This window comes from Galleria mellonella, unplaced genomic scaffold, assembly GCF_026898425.1.
Source record: "Galleria mellonella isolate WM207_F2 unplaced genomic scaffold, CSIRO_AGI_GalMel_v1 utg87, whole genome shotgun sequence".
In the NCBI taxonomy this organism is placed as follows: domain Eukaryota; kingdom Metazoa; phylum Arthropoda; class Insecta; order Lepidoptera; family Pyralidae; genus Galleria; species Galleria mellonella.
The window spans coordinates 883,285-899,471 of NW_026442166.1; the positions used below are offsets into that span (position 1 = coordinate 883,285).

Genomic DNA, 16,187 nt, shown 5'->3' on the forward strand with positions numbered 1-16,187 from the left:
TAATTCACCTGCCAAACATGGCAATTGCTGGCAAAATCTTACTTTATGGGGTGGTCTTTCTTTTAATGAGTGATAATGGTATGGTAACCCCGTTTGCGTTATCGGTATACACTGGCGGGGCACCAGTGACAGATGACTGATGAGGATGAAAGCAAGTCAGTTAGCCCATCCTGATGAATTCAACTAGAATTAGCCACGGTGGTTTCCAGGGGGAACCGCGTGGAGGTCGACCTGACAGGGTATATTGCTGGTAATGGGGTTATTTGACTCCATTGCTAATAATCCCTTTCCCCCCTTATAGGGTGGTCTATGTTCAGCAGTGGACAGTTAACGGCTTTACTAGTATAGTATTATATTATCTGTGATAATAGTAATAAAATAATTGCAATATGCTCATTGTCACATTCACAAAAAGGACAAATCTAACATAATCTCAATAATATACATCTGGATATACTTATAAAGGGTAAAACGTTAGTCAAAAATCGATAAATAAGTTTTGCTGTGCAGACCCTAAAAATATTGTTTTTTTTTTATACAACTTAGAATGGTAAATAAGCTGACAGCTCACCTGATGAAAAGTGGTAACCATCGCCTATAGACATGAGCAGTATCATGGACATAACAGAGTATACTGTTTTGCCCATGATACCCCCATGCGTTGCCATTCCTGAGGACTCGGGTGTTATTCCTCTGTACCCTGTAATTTCACTGCCATATCCCACCCTTCAAACCGAATCACAGTCACTGTTACACGCTAGAAAAACGGATAAGACAGAGGTGCTCATGCAAACGACTGTTGTACAAAGTCTCCCTCTGGTGTTTAAATACACATTACAAATACTTTTTCAGTATTAACTATTTTCTTCGTTTTCTCTAAAAAAATAGTGTCTATTTTTTTGTTATATTTCTTGGTTCACCAAATCGTTCAGCCGTATGACACGCGTTCGTTGCCAAAGGCTCGTTCGTTTTTATTATAAATCGTCTTCTCATTTTTCGATCGATCAGACTTCAAGAGATGTTCCCAACTCAATGGATTGAGATAAATGTAGGCCGCTTCGTTGTTCGCTGCGAGGAAATATAGTGGCTAGATGGGAAGGGAGGGAAAACCGTATTTCATTGGTATGGCAGAGACCGTATGGAATGGAAAGATAGCCCGAAATTCGTTGTAGACTGACATACGTTGGCTATACACGTGACTTGTCAACTTTTTATTATTTTCTTCGAGAAATATTATCAATTTGTTTACACACTTATGACTATTTTTCAGTTTTCACAACTAATGAAAGATGATGAACTTTCATGTGGTACATTGAGTCTTGAGGGAAGATACAAATAAGGACATATTTTAAATTAACACTATATAGAGGAAATAGGGTGTATATGTTTCGAATAAAGGATAGTTTCTGTCAAGCGGAGCAACTACTTACAAAACTCTCTAATGAAGGAGGCCTGTGTCCAACAGTGGACAGTTAACGACTGATATGATAATAATAAATTTAGTTACAGTTCTAGTATATTCTATTCCATGTCTTTGCTCACGTGAATAAAAGTGTTGTATGTTATTGTAAAATACACGTGTACCAAATTTCATTCGTTCATTCAGTTATTTATACATACATGATTAAGTAATAAACGGCTTTACAAACTTTCACATTTATAAATAGGACTAGCATTTTCGCGTGTGGGAATTTTGGGAAGTTCGTGGAAAACGCCCACGATATTATAACACAATACGTCGAATACAATCATGCATAATAACATTAATACGCATATAAGACCAACATAACTATTTAACCACTATAGAATGCACATTCATTTAATTAAAATTAAAGGATATCTGTCCAGAATTGGTAAGGAAAGAAAGGATTTCGAGTGGCAGTCGCATATGTTTAAACGTAGTGATTGGTGCAGTGACCAATCACTACGTTTAAAAATCTTTTAGGTGCAGTGACCACCTCAATATGTTCCAGGCTAGCGACGATAATAGTCTAACTCGCATGGAGTTCTTCGAAAAGGGCGTATTAAGGCTTCTTAAGACTCAGCAGCGCGCGCGTGATATCCCTGATGTTACAAGCGTCTATAGATAGATAGATAGATAATTTATTTGCATTATTTACAGCACACAAACAAAAATAGACATAAGTGCACAATGAAAAAAGATACATGTACAAAAAATAAAAAAAAAAAACAAAAACAAAATGAATAAAAATAGTAACAATTTTTTCCCCTCATGCATGTGCCACAGTAAGACAAAATGGTCACAACTCAGCTTATTGCTTTGCCCTAAAAAGAGCAAAACACTGATATTCTGTTTTGGCCAAAAGTGATATACTGCACTACTGTACGGTAGTAATGGTAAACGGGCTATGGTAAGCCCGTTTACCATTAGAACGACCGTATACTTGTTTGCCACGATAGAAGTATAAAAAATATATTCGAACTAACTTTTATTTGGGACTCTGTCGGCGTGACCGAGATATATTCACTGAATGATGTATATAGTAGTCTTTCTTCGTCGAATATAGTATGTTTACACCAAATATCACAGCGATTGGTTAAACCGTTAAGGCACTAAGTAGTAACAGACGGAGACTTGGTACAACAGTAGTTTGCTTGTTATTTCTTGACCTGAAGCAGTTGTTTGCAGGACTTTGTTTCGGTTTGAAGGGTAGATTATGACAATGATATTACAGGGTATAGAGGCAACACCTCAGTCTTCAGGAATGACAATACATGAGGGGTATCGGATGACACAGTATACTCTGTTATGTCGATGGTATTATTTATATCTACAGGTGACGGTTACCACGTTCCATCTGGTGAAACGTCAGCTTTTTTGCTGCTGCATAAAAAACAAACACTTTACTTCACTTTGTTAATTATTATCATTATCATATCAGCCTGTCCACTGCTGAATATAAGCATCCCCTTTGGAGGGTATTGCCAGTAACTTTCATGCTTAGTAAGCGGGTAAGTAACCGCAGTTAGGCTTTAGAGATGTTTTAAGAGGGACGCTGCTGCCCATTCCTCGCCCTCCTTTAGTCACCTCTTATGATGGTCATGGAAAAGGAAGTGGTGGGCAATTCTATGCTGTGTGGTACCAGCATAGAATCAGCCACTTTACTAATATTAGTAACAATTAATAACTTAATTTTTAAAAATCGCTTAAAAGAGGCATATCCAGATAATATGGAGTTCTTGTTTTACTCTAAGTTAAGACCGCGTCACCTTCCGTTTCAAGGAGCATAGCTGATTAATGACAACTTTTAGTAATTGGGACTCAATTGGGCTATGAATGATGAGCTTAGGGTAATCATTGAAACGTCAATGCTGGAAAGAGGATCCTTTATTTTAATTGATGGCTGGTTATTCTGGCATTCTAATTTGAATTGATTAATTCTGTTTGATTTTTCACTGTCAGCCAAGGGGCAAGGATTCGTTTGGTTTCATTTTGATAAATAAAAAAATGCGCGGAAATTTAGAATTGATGGTGTCGTTGTCAGTCAGTATCGTAGTATTTTTTTATACAACTTAGAATGGCAAACAAGCTGACGGCCCACCTAATAGAAAGTGGTAACCGTGCCTATAGACCTGAGCAATACCATGAACATAACAGAGTATACTGTTTCGACCATGATACCCTCAATGCGTTGCCATTTCTGAGGACGGTGTTATTCCTCTGCACCCTGTAAATTTACTGCCATATCCCACCCTTCAAACTGAAACACAGCCATGCAAACAACTGCTTTACGGCAGAAACACAAATAGGACACAGGTACCCAAGCAAATGACTTTTGTACAAAGTCTCCCTTTGGCTCCCTTTTCTAGTAATTGTAGGCAATTTTAAACGGAGGAAAATCTCAATTCGTCTCTATATTTTTGCGTGTATATTCAGTGATAGCTTCGTTAACTCTGAACCGAATTTGTTATTTCTTTTTGCAATCGTTAGGTGTTTTTTTATTTATGGATGAAATCAGCTAAACCTGCCTGCGCTATCGGTATACACAGGCGTGGCACCAGTGAGTGATAATAAGTGAAGATGAATGCAGGTCAGTTAATCAGTTAAATAGTGATGAATTCAAGAAATAACCAGTATGATTTAAACAGGAAACCGCGTGAAGTTTGACCTGACAGGGCATATTGTGATTATTGTTACACAATGGGATTATTAGACCCCTTTAATAATAACAATCTCTTTCTCCTGCAATTGTTAAGTTAGGTTTCTGAGGAAGGTTTGTTTGGAAGGCTTTTTTTGTGGAGCAAAATCTTTGAGGAATATTTTTTGTAATTTGCTACTTTAAATAAGACTTTTTGATATAATAAGTATGCAATTAATAGGAAAGTCTACGTTACAATAAAAACAGAATCGTCAAAATCGGTTCACATATTAGTAAAAACAATATACACACATACACAAAAAGTGGAGACAGTTAAAGTACTTCCTTTTTTAGAAGTTGGTTGAAAATATGATAAGCCTCATTCAATTACCTTTTGTATTAGATCCAATTGTAAGTAAATTGATTTATAGAAACGGAACGAAACTTGATTGATTAAATGGAATAGCGGATAAGAGATATACTCTTCAATCACAACAAATACAGAATTGACGCAGATAATGGTTACCGTTTGTGAGTTGAAATTATTTTTAACCGATTTCATAAAAAAAAGAAATCTTAATAATAGTATTTTTTTATTTTTAATATATTGACGTTATTGTTTGTTAGCATTTGATGACATTTCGAGTTACGGGTTATATATGTTGTTACCATTATAAGAATGGTAATTTATTAGGCCAGTATGCTACTTAGTATATAATTTATTAACTACATTATTAAATATATAATAAAAAAAAAACATATATTGTCAAAATTTGCACAATTTATTCATGGTAGTTTTCAAGAAAAGAGCATATTTCTTTTTAAAAGGCCGACAGTGTACCTGCAATGCCTTTGGTGTTACAGGTGCTTAACACCATTTTGATCCAATTATACACGTAAAACTGAAAATCTAACTACGTTATTAAATATATTAGAGGAGAAATTTCGTTAATCAAAAATTCAAAAATGATACAAAATTTTGCGTCATTCACTCAGTATGGAAGATACGAATTTTACTGTTGGTGAAAATATTCACTTCCATCAAAAGATCATCATTACATCAGTTTTTAACTGTCGCTGCTGAACATAAGCTTCCCCTATAAGGGAGGATTTTGCCAACAGATGTAGTTGCCACGCTTGTCAGGCAGGTTAATAACCTTCAAAGGATGCTAAAGGATCATTTCACTTTAACTATATATAATATTATATTTTCAGATACATTCACGTGCCTATTATTTATTATGTGCTGTACGAATGGTAGTGACAGTGACAGATGGAAAAAAATGTCACCATTTACCGGCACGATGCCGAAGAATACATGGAATAGGGCACTTAGACAAGGGTAAATATTATCCTACATATAGACCGGATAAATCACTTTGCGCTTATGTTAAAGCTTTATGGTGTAGTCGCGAAACAAAGTGAACGGATTCGATCCCGGCTGACAGAAATTTGTTTGTAAATTCTGTTAATTCAACTGCCGAAGGAAGGAAATGATTTTTGGGTACATTCTTGTGTATTATGTGTGTTAAAGTGATTAGATTTTTCATACAACATGTAAAAGAACTTTAAAATTGAATAAATAGAATGATAGAATCGTCTCAATTTTGTGCTACATAAATAAAATACATTATGGAATAATTATATAAATTTTATTACATCTTATTCTCGTAAATATTTCATATGCATAATGAAATTATGGGCCCTTTTTATAGATTTAAATTATTCAAAGGATTTCTGACTATAATATATATATTTTTTAAATAATGTACAAAAATTTTTAATAGTAAATATCGTTATATAAATATTTTTTATATGTTTTATTTATTTATATTATTTTTTATTGTAATGGAATTATGAGTAAATTTATATAAACAATGGATAGACATTTTAATTACGACTCATAATCATAATGGAATTAGGTATGTATCTTTTGTATTATTTATATTAAATTTATAGGCAATAAAACATTATTAGGAAATTTTATGTGTACCTTACAGGAATCCCATTCCGGAAACCGAGGAGGGTCCGCAAAATAAACAATGCATTTGTTCTAAGATTTACGATCCAGTCTGCGCATCAAACGACAACTCCTATTACAACGTGTGCCAAATGGAATGCGAGAATGGGACGGAGAATATGACCGTGGTACATCAGGGCAATTGTATTCCATTTTAGTAACTGATCGTGTGTAAAGCCCGTCACAGACGAAGCTAAAATATATAATTATATAAATTACAATAAGGCATATTATGATATATAATAAGATTTTTGTTACGTTTATGAGTGCAAAAATATATATTACATCATAGTACTGTCTGTGATGGACTTAAATCCATTTTAGTTACCTTCTGAGTGGATAATGTGAGTTGCACAAAGACTTATATTACGAATCGTGATTGCTTGTTACGTTTTACTTGATAAGATAGTGTTAAAAATTGAATAATGAATAAGTTTAAAAATTCAGATACCTCTACCTAAGTTGAGGAGTAAACTTGTAACCGATATGATCACGGAGTAAATTTAAAATGTAAATAAAATTTTAATTTTATTTTTTTTTTATCCACAACTTTCACTGAACTATTAAAGTATATTGTAGCAAGAAACTGAGAGTTCTTAAAATTATTATTATAACATTTATGTTAGTAAGTAAGATAATATAGACAAATTTACGAGCTTCTTCTGTTTAGCGTTACTTAAAAATATAGTAATGTGCTAGTCGTTGCTCGCTTTATGTTGCCTTTAATGGCTAGATTGCACAATCTAGTATGGCGAAGCCATTAAATATAGATGTAAATCTTTCATACACTTTCAAAACTGGTATTTAAAATTTATGGAATGAAACAAATAGAAGTGGAACTAATTGAAAGAACATATTTGGATGTGACTTTGTTCTGGTGAATGTTTATTATGGATTCATATTATATAAATTATATGGATATTTATGTAACTACAAATTATACTTTTATAGTCCTTTTATACTTATTAAAAAATGTTAATCTTTTACATTTTATAATTATTATAATTACCTGTAGTGTCTTGAAGTTTAATCATTTGTAAACTGCAGGTAACAATAAATAAATAAAAAAAAAGTAAGTATTTTTTTTTTATACAACTTAGAATGGCAAACAAGCTGACGGCCCACCTGATAGAAAGTGGTAACCGTCACCTATAGACATGAGCAGTACCATGGACATAACAGAGTATACTGTTTCGCCCATGATACCCCCCATGCGTTGCCATTCCTGAGGACTCAGGTGTTGTTCCTCTGTACCCAGTAAATTCACGCCATATCCCACCCTTCAAACCGAAACATAGCCATGCAAACACAACTGCTTTACGGTTGAAACACGAATGGGAAAGAGATACCCAAGCAATCGACTTTTGTAAAATCTCCCTCTGGTAAGACTATACTCATACCATAAGAAGAAGGATTTATTCTTATGCTAATATTATTAGTCACATAAGAGTGTTTTCAGTGTTTCAAAAGTTCCTAAATCACCCTTTTCTAGAACTACTAAATAGATTTTTAAAATTATTTAAAAAAAAGAACTGAAAAGTTATACAAACTTTTGCATTTACGATTTTACTATAGTGCACTTAAATTAGGACTGTCAATTTGATATATCTTTGTAAATGAAGATACATTAAGTTAAATAACGTTCAATCTAAAATACAGTTCAATTTGTTTTAGTGAAATAGAAGTTTCAATGTTGTAATAAATTGTTACAATTTAATTAAAATGTTGAATGTCGAATTCATCAGTACATTGTATAATTGAATTGCAGTAAAATAAGTTATTGTTGAATTTTAATGATCCTTTTCACTGAGCGACATTTGACAAAATAGTATTTAGAATTTATTTGTCTATAGTTCTGAGATCATGTAAAAAAATATTGCATTAAATTGAATGTGGTTTAAGCAATTGAATTTTTGAAGGTTAACCTTAAAATCAGGTGAAATATGTTATATCTTTAGATGCCATCTAGAAATGCCATCCATATATATATATATATATATATATATATATATGAACAGGGTATATATAAATAATAACGAGGATTTATGTTACTATTGCCAAGTCGCTCCGTGACGGCGGGACAATTAACATTTTATTGTTATAGAATTCCAAAACAATGGTACCATGTTTCAAATGATAACGATTTTAAGCTGATAACTCGTCGTCTCTTCAAAATTCGAAACATGGCGACGCATAAATATTATGATTAATTATTACAATTACTGAGCGCTTCCTCTTCATAAACCTTGAAGAAATTACGTTGTTATTTACTTACATAAGAAAGAAGGTGGTTCAAATTTTAAACAAATTTATTTGAAGAATTTCTTTATTTTAAAGGACTTCGGTTTGTATAAATGGACTTGACGCACTGAAACTGCGTAGAGATGTTGCATTTCTGCAAATTATACTTTTATAGGCCTTTTATACTTATTAAAAAATATTAATCTTTTACATTTTATAATTAATAGTATTAAATATTGTAAATAATTTGATATGTACAAAAAATATAATTACCTGTAGTGCCTTGGAGTTTAATCGTTTGTAAACTGCAGGTAACAATAAATAAATAAACAAAAAAAGTAAGATTTTTTTTATACAACTTAGAATGGCATACGAAAGAAAGAAGGTGGTTCAAATTTTAAACAAATCAATTTGAAGAATTTCTTTATTTTAAAGGACTTCGGTTTGTATAAATGGACTTGACGCACTGAAACTGCGTAGAGATGTTGCATTTCTGTGCATCTTCTACCGAATTTATCATGGGGAGTGCTTTGAAGAATTGTTCGAATTGATACCTGCTGCTGATTTTCACAACGTACAGTCCGCTATACACTAAAATTTCATCCCAACTATCTGAACAAATGACTGTCTTCCACTGTCCATTTTTCAAGTCACTTTATTCCACGCACAAGTACTCTTTGGAATCAACTTCCAGCAGCAGTATTTCCGAACGGATACGACAGCATACCCTTCAAAAAAAGAGCAAATTCCTTTTTAAGAGGCCGGCAGCACACATGTAATGCCGTTGGTGTAGTGAGTGATCATGGGATGCGGTAGTCACTTACCATCAGGAGAGCCGCATACTCGTTTGCCCCCTGTGTTGTAAAAAAAAATGTAGTGATAGTTACTATAACAATAACTATCCAAGTAGAATTAATACTTCCGCGAGTTAAATTATAATAAATGTATATAGACATAATAATAAAAACGTTGTAATCGATAAACTCAAAACTTATTGTCAAAAATTCTATCTACCCGTGCGGATCCAGACTGGATGGATAGCATATTATAAAATTACTTGTAATATTTCGACACATTTTTTTTTAATTTAAAATAATCAATTCTATTGGTAGAACACTCTCTGAAATAATAAAAAAAAAACGTGTTCCACCTTCTTTTATTATGACAAAACTGGTTATTTGAATTTAAAAACTAAACTATTAAAACGACGACAAATTGTCTATGGGATCAATCTGAAAGTATACCTTTTTTGATAAAAAAGGATTTTCCAAATAGTTTTATAACTAACGGAATTAAGAGGTAAAAAACAAAAAAAATACTATTAAATTGAGAACCTCCTTCTGTTTGAAGTCGGTTGAAAAATACGAATCATTTCGTATTCCTTCTGTGTATTTAGTATAGCGATACTAGCGAGTTCTGAGGTCTTTTGTCTCCCTTTGGTTGAATGTAAAGAAATTTCAGTTAAATTCCAAGCTCGGAGCTAACTGCATTAATTCAAGTGAACTCCAGAGGACGAATAAAGACGGGACTTGAGTGAGGCAATTAAGAAGACAAATTACTTAAATATATAATACCGATCTTTGTTTCGCGAGCGGCAGTAACGTGATATCGATTTTTTAAATTTGGACATTGAAATACGAAATCTATTTATCTTTCAACTAGATAACTCTATAAACAAGATTCTATCCTTTTGAACATACTTTTTATTTGATTGTGTGTGAAGGTATATGTGTGTGCGTTCGTGTATGCGTGTGTGTGCGTGTAAGTGCATGCTTGTGTGCGTGCGTGCGTGCGTACGTGTGCAAGTCTGTGTGTGTGCGTGTGCGTGCGCATGTTTGTGTTTGTGTATGTATGTGTACATGTGTGTATATATACAATCAAATACGACATAATTAGTTAGTTATAAACTTAAATTTGTACAGTTCTTCATATTTGACAATTGTTACAACATTATACACCGCTCTACCCGCTGGCATTGATGCTTCTTTCCATTTTAGGTTTGTTGGAAAATAACTCTTTTAGAGTTATGCTCGCCTTTGTACATTGGCCTTTGTATCTCTGTCATGTAATTTTTTATATTATTAGTGTATAGAATAAATTAAAAATAAAGATACTATCGTAAACTTACCACTAGTTTTTTTGGCCACTATTTCGCACGCGTGGAAGTTACAAATAGAAAAATAATGATACGATATACTACTTCTAGATGGTGTATCAAGTTAAATCATATATCAAATTTTAAATTAGATCTTCAGGAATACAACTCTAGGAATTGCATCCTTTTTGGTGTAGTAGTTTTTACGTGATGGCAGAACAAACACCAGACAGATAGTCAGAATCATAAGAAAGGACGATGTAAAAGAGTTTGTAAAAACGTCTTTTTTAAAATAAGATGCTTTCTATTATATTCTAGATCCGGTAGATGGCAGTTGGGGGAAAAACAACTTTTCCTGGGTTAGTATAGGATATTAAGAACTAAGGCTTAACATTATAACTTGTTAGTAGAAGAGTACTAACTTTTGAAATACGCTCCTAGTTGTTGTATAACAAACTGAAGATAATGACTAACTATAAGTGGCTATTAGAACAATCTCTAGTCGTTGCGATGACGTAACCCTCAAAGGCTTATCGGATATGGTCCAAGAAACAACTAGGAACGGATTTAAAATTTGTAATATATTGTATAATTAACACATATATGTACGGTATATATGTATTAGTATTGTATAATTCAAATATGATATGTAAATTATTGTTGTATAGATTTCTATTTTACATCACTGCTGCCCACTCTCTATTTCCTATATCAGTGTGTTAGGTTGACTGGAAGAAAAATCTTTTTCGCAATTTGATCTGAATGACAGGACTCTGTTGATAGACTGGAATAAAAAGTTGCCTATATACTTCACTATCCAAAATGTGTATAAACATTACGATTGGTTGAGCTGCTAAATTGTCAAGTGAATAAAAAAAAAAACAAACAAATCCGCTTTCATATTTACAATATTAATAGGATTTTTTTATTTATTATTACAAAAATTCAAAATCACAAAAAACATGTTCTATTAGCATTCGAACACCATGTATGTTTATATTAAACCTAAGTACATTGAGACTAATTTCAAATTGTATTAATATTATGCAAGAACTATTGTTTTAATTTACACTTCATTTTATTAATTATATATATTTCATTATATTATCCCGTCATCGATTAGTAGTTACTTAATAAGTCGAGAAACTAAGCGTATAGAGAACATAATGTGGTACAGTTATGAAGTTTAAAATATTGAGTTCAAGTGAATTCGGCGCAATTTTTGCTTTACGTTTATTTCTGAAAGAAATACAGCCGTTGTCCTTTTTTATTATTATAATAGAATACATTGAAGGCCAGAATTGAAATTTTTTTCTTTGTGCAAATCGTTCTTGCGGGGACCCATGTGCGTTATAACACAGAATTCAATGCGTTCCATTATCACGGACAAGAATGTATGCAGAGGAATGTCGATAATTTTGTCATCCTTGGGATTGTTTGTTTTTTTTCGACACTCGGATATATTGAGCGACTAATGGAAAAAAAAGTATAACACATTAGTATGAGAGAAGGAAAATTCGAAATAAAACTCTTTACAAATCCGTCTATGGGGAAAGAATCGTCGCCCATAAATGTTACGTTAATGGGTTGGTGACGATAAAATTGTTTTAACTTTTATCCGTGGAGGACTAAATATCTTGTTATATTAGCCAGGGGCATATTACTCACAAGTAAGCGACATATACGAGGATATCTACGTATGTTATTTACAGAAGATAGAAAATACATCGGGAATTTTCCCTGATCTGCACAGGCCCTAAACATTTATTGTGAAAAAGGACATTATTGTTCCCTTTTTATCTTGCTTTTATGTAATTAAGTTTATGTAATTAATTATGCATTATAAAGATTAACAATATGTTTGTATACATACATTCTTTGTAGGGAAAAATAAAGAGTTTTCACTCATTCATTCATCTGAATCATATAATAAATTAACTATAATTTCAAATTCAATTAACATGCTTCTGATATCTCGAGTTATTTTTGTAAGCTGCAGATAATGTTAAACGATGTTATTTCAACTTTTTAAATAATACTTTGAGAGATAGTGCTGTTAATAGAAGTTAAGTAAAATTGCCAATTTCAGATACATGAGATATCGACTAATCTGTTAAGTAAGAAGAAGAAAAGTATTTTACTGTATTGTTTGAGATAATATAGCATAAAGTTATTTTAATACGTTTAAGAAGTGTTTAAAACCACGAAAATAAGGCTCTTTGTGACTGTACTTACCTTAATTAATGTTTTTAGAGTACCAGATTTTATTAAATTGTTTATCATTATAGTGCACGATATGTAATGTGCTCTAAATTTATAGGATAAAATATAATAAAGTAGGCATTAAATTTACTTAAAAGTTATAAAAACAGAACAATTAAATCGATCGTATCTATCTCACATCTCTCTCATTAAAATAAACAGAATAAATAGAACCCAGATGTTTCGATTCCAACAAGCCTCTTTTGCTTATTCCACATTCGTTAATCTTTTCTAACACGTTCTCTGGTTACGGGTACTTTTAATTTGGTCCTTCTTCAGCACGTTGCCTATGTCGACATATGTCTGTCTGGGGCGACTCCTACTGACATCTTCATTAAATCTACAATCGTACAGTTATTGTCAAGGCTTGGATACTTGTTTTATTCTACACATAGGGTCGAAACATTTTTTGTTCTTGTTTTTCTTTTGTTATTTTTTGTGTTTACTAATATTTTTGTTTTTTACTTATTGTTTTGCGCATGTTTGTGTATTGTGTTACTCTGAATGTTGATTTATGATCTTGATGGACCGGGCTAGGTGATGAGGTCTTAAGTAGGTGTGTTTAGTATTTCTACTTCTGCAGGAGCTTTAGGCTGAATTGGCATCCTTTTTCATTTCCATAACACTGACTGATTGTAACTACTCTTTATATATAAATGTAAACATTTTTTACTATATTTCATTTATTTTTTATGTTGTTATTACTTGTAATTTAAGTATATGTAAGTGTTATGGAATATTGAAATAAATTTTCATTCATTCATTCATTCATCTAGTTCGATAAATTTCTTTTGTAATTCTTCTTTTATCTATCCATTCCAAATGGCCAAACCAACGCAACTTTAATAATTCATTGCGAATAAATTCTTTAATAAAATACTAGTACAGTTCATATTTTTCAACTTACGAAGCAAAATAGATTAGCTGTTCACAAGCACTTATTGCTAAATAGCATTGAATTTATATGGAATGAAAATTCTTATGGATATAATCCCTAATAAAATATTTTTGTAAACTATTACAATTAAATTGAACGCACTCATAATATTTGTCATGTTTATGGACAAAATTGGCGAAACATGTTTCAAATAATCACAATTCAATATTAATACCTTTTGTGTAATTAATATAAAAAAGATTTTATTTGTATAGAGAGATATTATATTTGTTTATATTTATAATATAATATATAATATAATATATAATACAAAATTTATATTATATTTGTTTACTGAAATGTCTCGCTGTCATCTTATGATTTGTACCAAACACTCATCGAGGAAACGAGTCAGGCCTGGATTTGCTCTATTATAATTCCCGAGTAGTGTTCGTGTTGGGATGTAATTAAATATGGGGGATGTTGCCTTCCTCGCGAGCAAAAGATTATCTTATAATACGTGTATAGTGCAAAAATGCAGATGGATGAGAGAATTATGTACAAGTATATCAATATGACGACCCTGTACTGGCAATCGCGGTGTAGAACGACCCTCCCACTGGATGAAGCGACGACCTGAAATACATTGCAGGGAGTCAGTGGATGCAGGTGGTTCAGGACCGTCCTTTATGGCAGTCTATGGGGGAGGCTTATGTCCAGCAGTGGACGAATAATGGCTGAAATGATTGTAATGATGATGTCAATATTACTTTGCTATTTATATATCGAATACATGTAAATGCATTTTATTATTTGGCTAGAGACTAATTATGAACAGCTAAATTTTTTGATTTTGTTTATATTTGAAATCTTTGTCTTGTTGAGTTCAATCAGATTGTCATATTTGCATATGACAATCTCATTGCTTCAAATATAATAATAATTATATATTTTATAAATTATAATGGAACCGTAACCCTGCTAGCTTCACTATCATATGTTAAAAAGGTACTAGTGAAGATGAGAGTAGGTCAATTGGTCCTTCGTGACGAGTTTACTAGGAATTAACTAACGACCAATAGAAGTCAAGCTGAGAAGAGCTGTAGTAATTATGGTGCTAATTTACTATTAATGAATCACTAATAATTTCCTCTCCTCCCAATTACTATAGGACCGAAAAGTAAGAGTCATGGAAGACAGCAGTTTACGAGATTTGTTATGTGCAACAATATAAATATATTGCACAGACAGAGTGACAGAGTTGTTATGCCGACCTCTAAACGAACCCACCTGAAAACCATATAGTTAATTATTATTAATGTAGTAACTGACCTGCTTACATCTTCACCTATCATCGCTCACTAATGCCCTACATTTGATTATCACCTTTAAAAAAAACAAAGACTAAGAGCGATTTAAAAAGAAAGAATGTAGTAATACAAGCCTTCATTTTAGTGGAATAAAAACTATTTCTTTTTTTTATCAATACTTATAATAAATCTGTAGAGAGGTCAATTTTGTACATGAAATATATTTCCAAAATAACTATCAGGGGCTGATTAGTGATCGATACTGATGCAAAAAATGCAATTAGTAAAATTTTTGTCTGTCTGTCTGTATGTTTGTTATAGAAACAAAAACTACTCGACGGATTTTAACAAAACTCGGTACAATTATTCTTCATACTCCTGGGCAGATTATAGTATACTTTTCATCACGCTACGATCAATAGAAGCAGAGCAGTGAAGGGAAATGTTGGGAAAACGGGAGAAGCTACTCCATTTTTAAGCTTCCGTCGCGTGTGCAGCCTTAATGGTCACTTTATTAAATGTAAAAATGTCCACCCGTATGACGCCGGGACGGACCGCTAGTTTATTAATATACTAACAAGAAATCAAGGCGTACAAAGTATAGGAGAAACACTTTGCTTTGTAGGCGTTGATTTCTGAAGTAGGAAAAACAATAAAATAGATCTTTTCAGGATGGTGTATTAAGATACATATAAGATAGATAACATAGACGAAATTATAAATTAGACGTTCTGCCATATAACTGTGAAAACCGCATCCAATTTGGTATTGTACTCGTAGTTCTCTCGTGATACCCGAATAAACATACAGACAGATAGAGAGAGACAGACAGACTGACATCATTTCTAAAAAATACGGTTTTAGTATCAGTTAGTCTTATCAAAACCCCTTATATTAATTGTTCTTGAATGTATCCCAGGAGAAGATTAGTAAGATTCTACGGCAATAATAAGTTTTACAAAAGAATAACCAGCTTTAATGTTAACAAAATTAATAAGGGACTGAAATAGGAGTATGTTTTATTTTATTAATAATATATACAAACACCTCTGCTGGCTATTCTCACTTTCGTCAAGTTAAGGCAATTGAATTGACATATATTCATATACGTTTTATTGTCTGTGGTGCAAACTGGAAAGTAAACGTTTGGACATTTTTCACACGGTCTCGTCGAGCCTAATGGTGGTAAAAGATCTTCGATACCTTGAAATTGTCCAACACATGGTTTTGAGAGTATAAATAATAATAATAATGAAATAACTGAAAATAAAGCAAGCAATAA

General features: G+C 32.4%; 1 protein-coding gene across 1 annotated transcript; it reads left to right on the forward strand.

Annotated features, from left to right (window-relative positions):
• Positions 1-4,586: 4,586 nt before the first annotated feature.
• LOC116413259 (serine protease inhibitor dipetalogastin-like) lies at positions 4,587-7,406 on the forward strand. The gene is made up of 3 exons (XM_031911293.2): positions 4,587-4,631; positions 5,316-5,442; positions 6,101-7,406. The coding sequence occupies exons 1-3, from the start codon at positions 4,619-4,621 to the stop codon at positions 6,276-6,278; spliced, it is 318 nt and encodes a 105-aa protein (XP_031767153.1). The 5' UTR covers positions 4,587-4,618; the 3' UTR covers positions 6,279-7,406.
• The last annotated feature ends 8,781 nt before the right edge of the window (positions 7,407-16,187 follow it).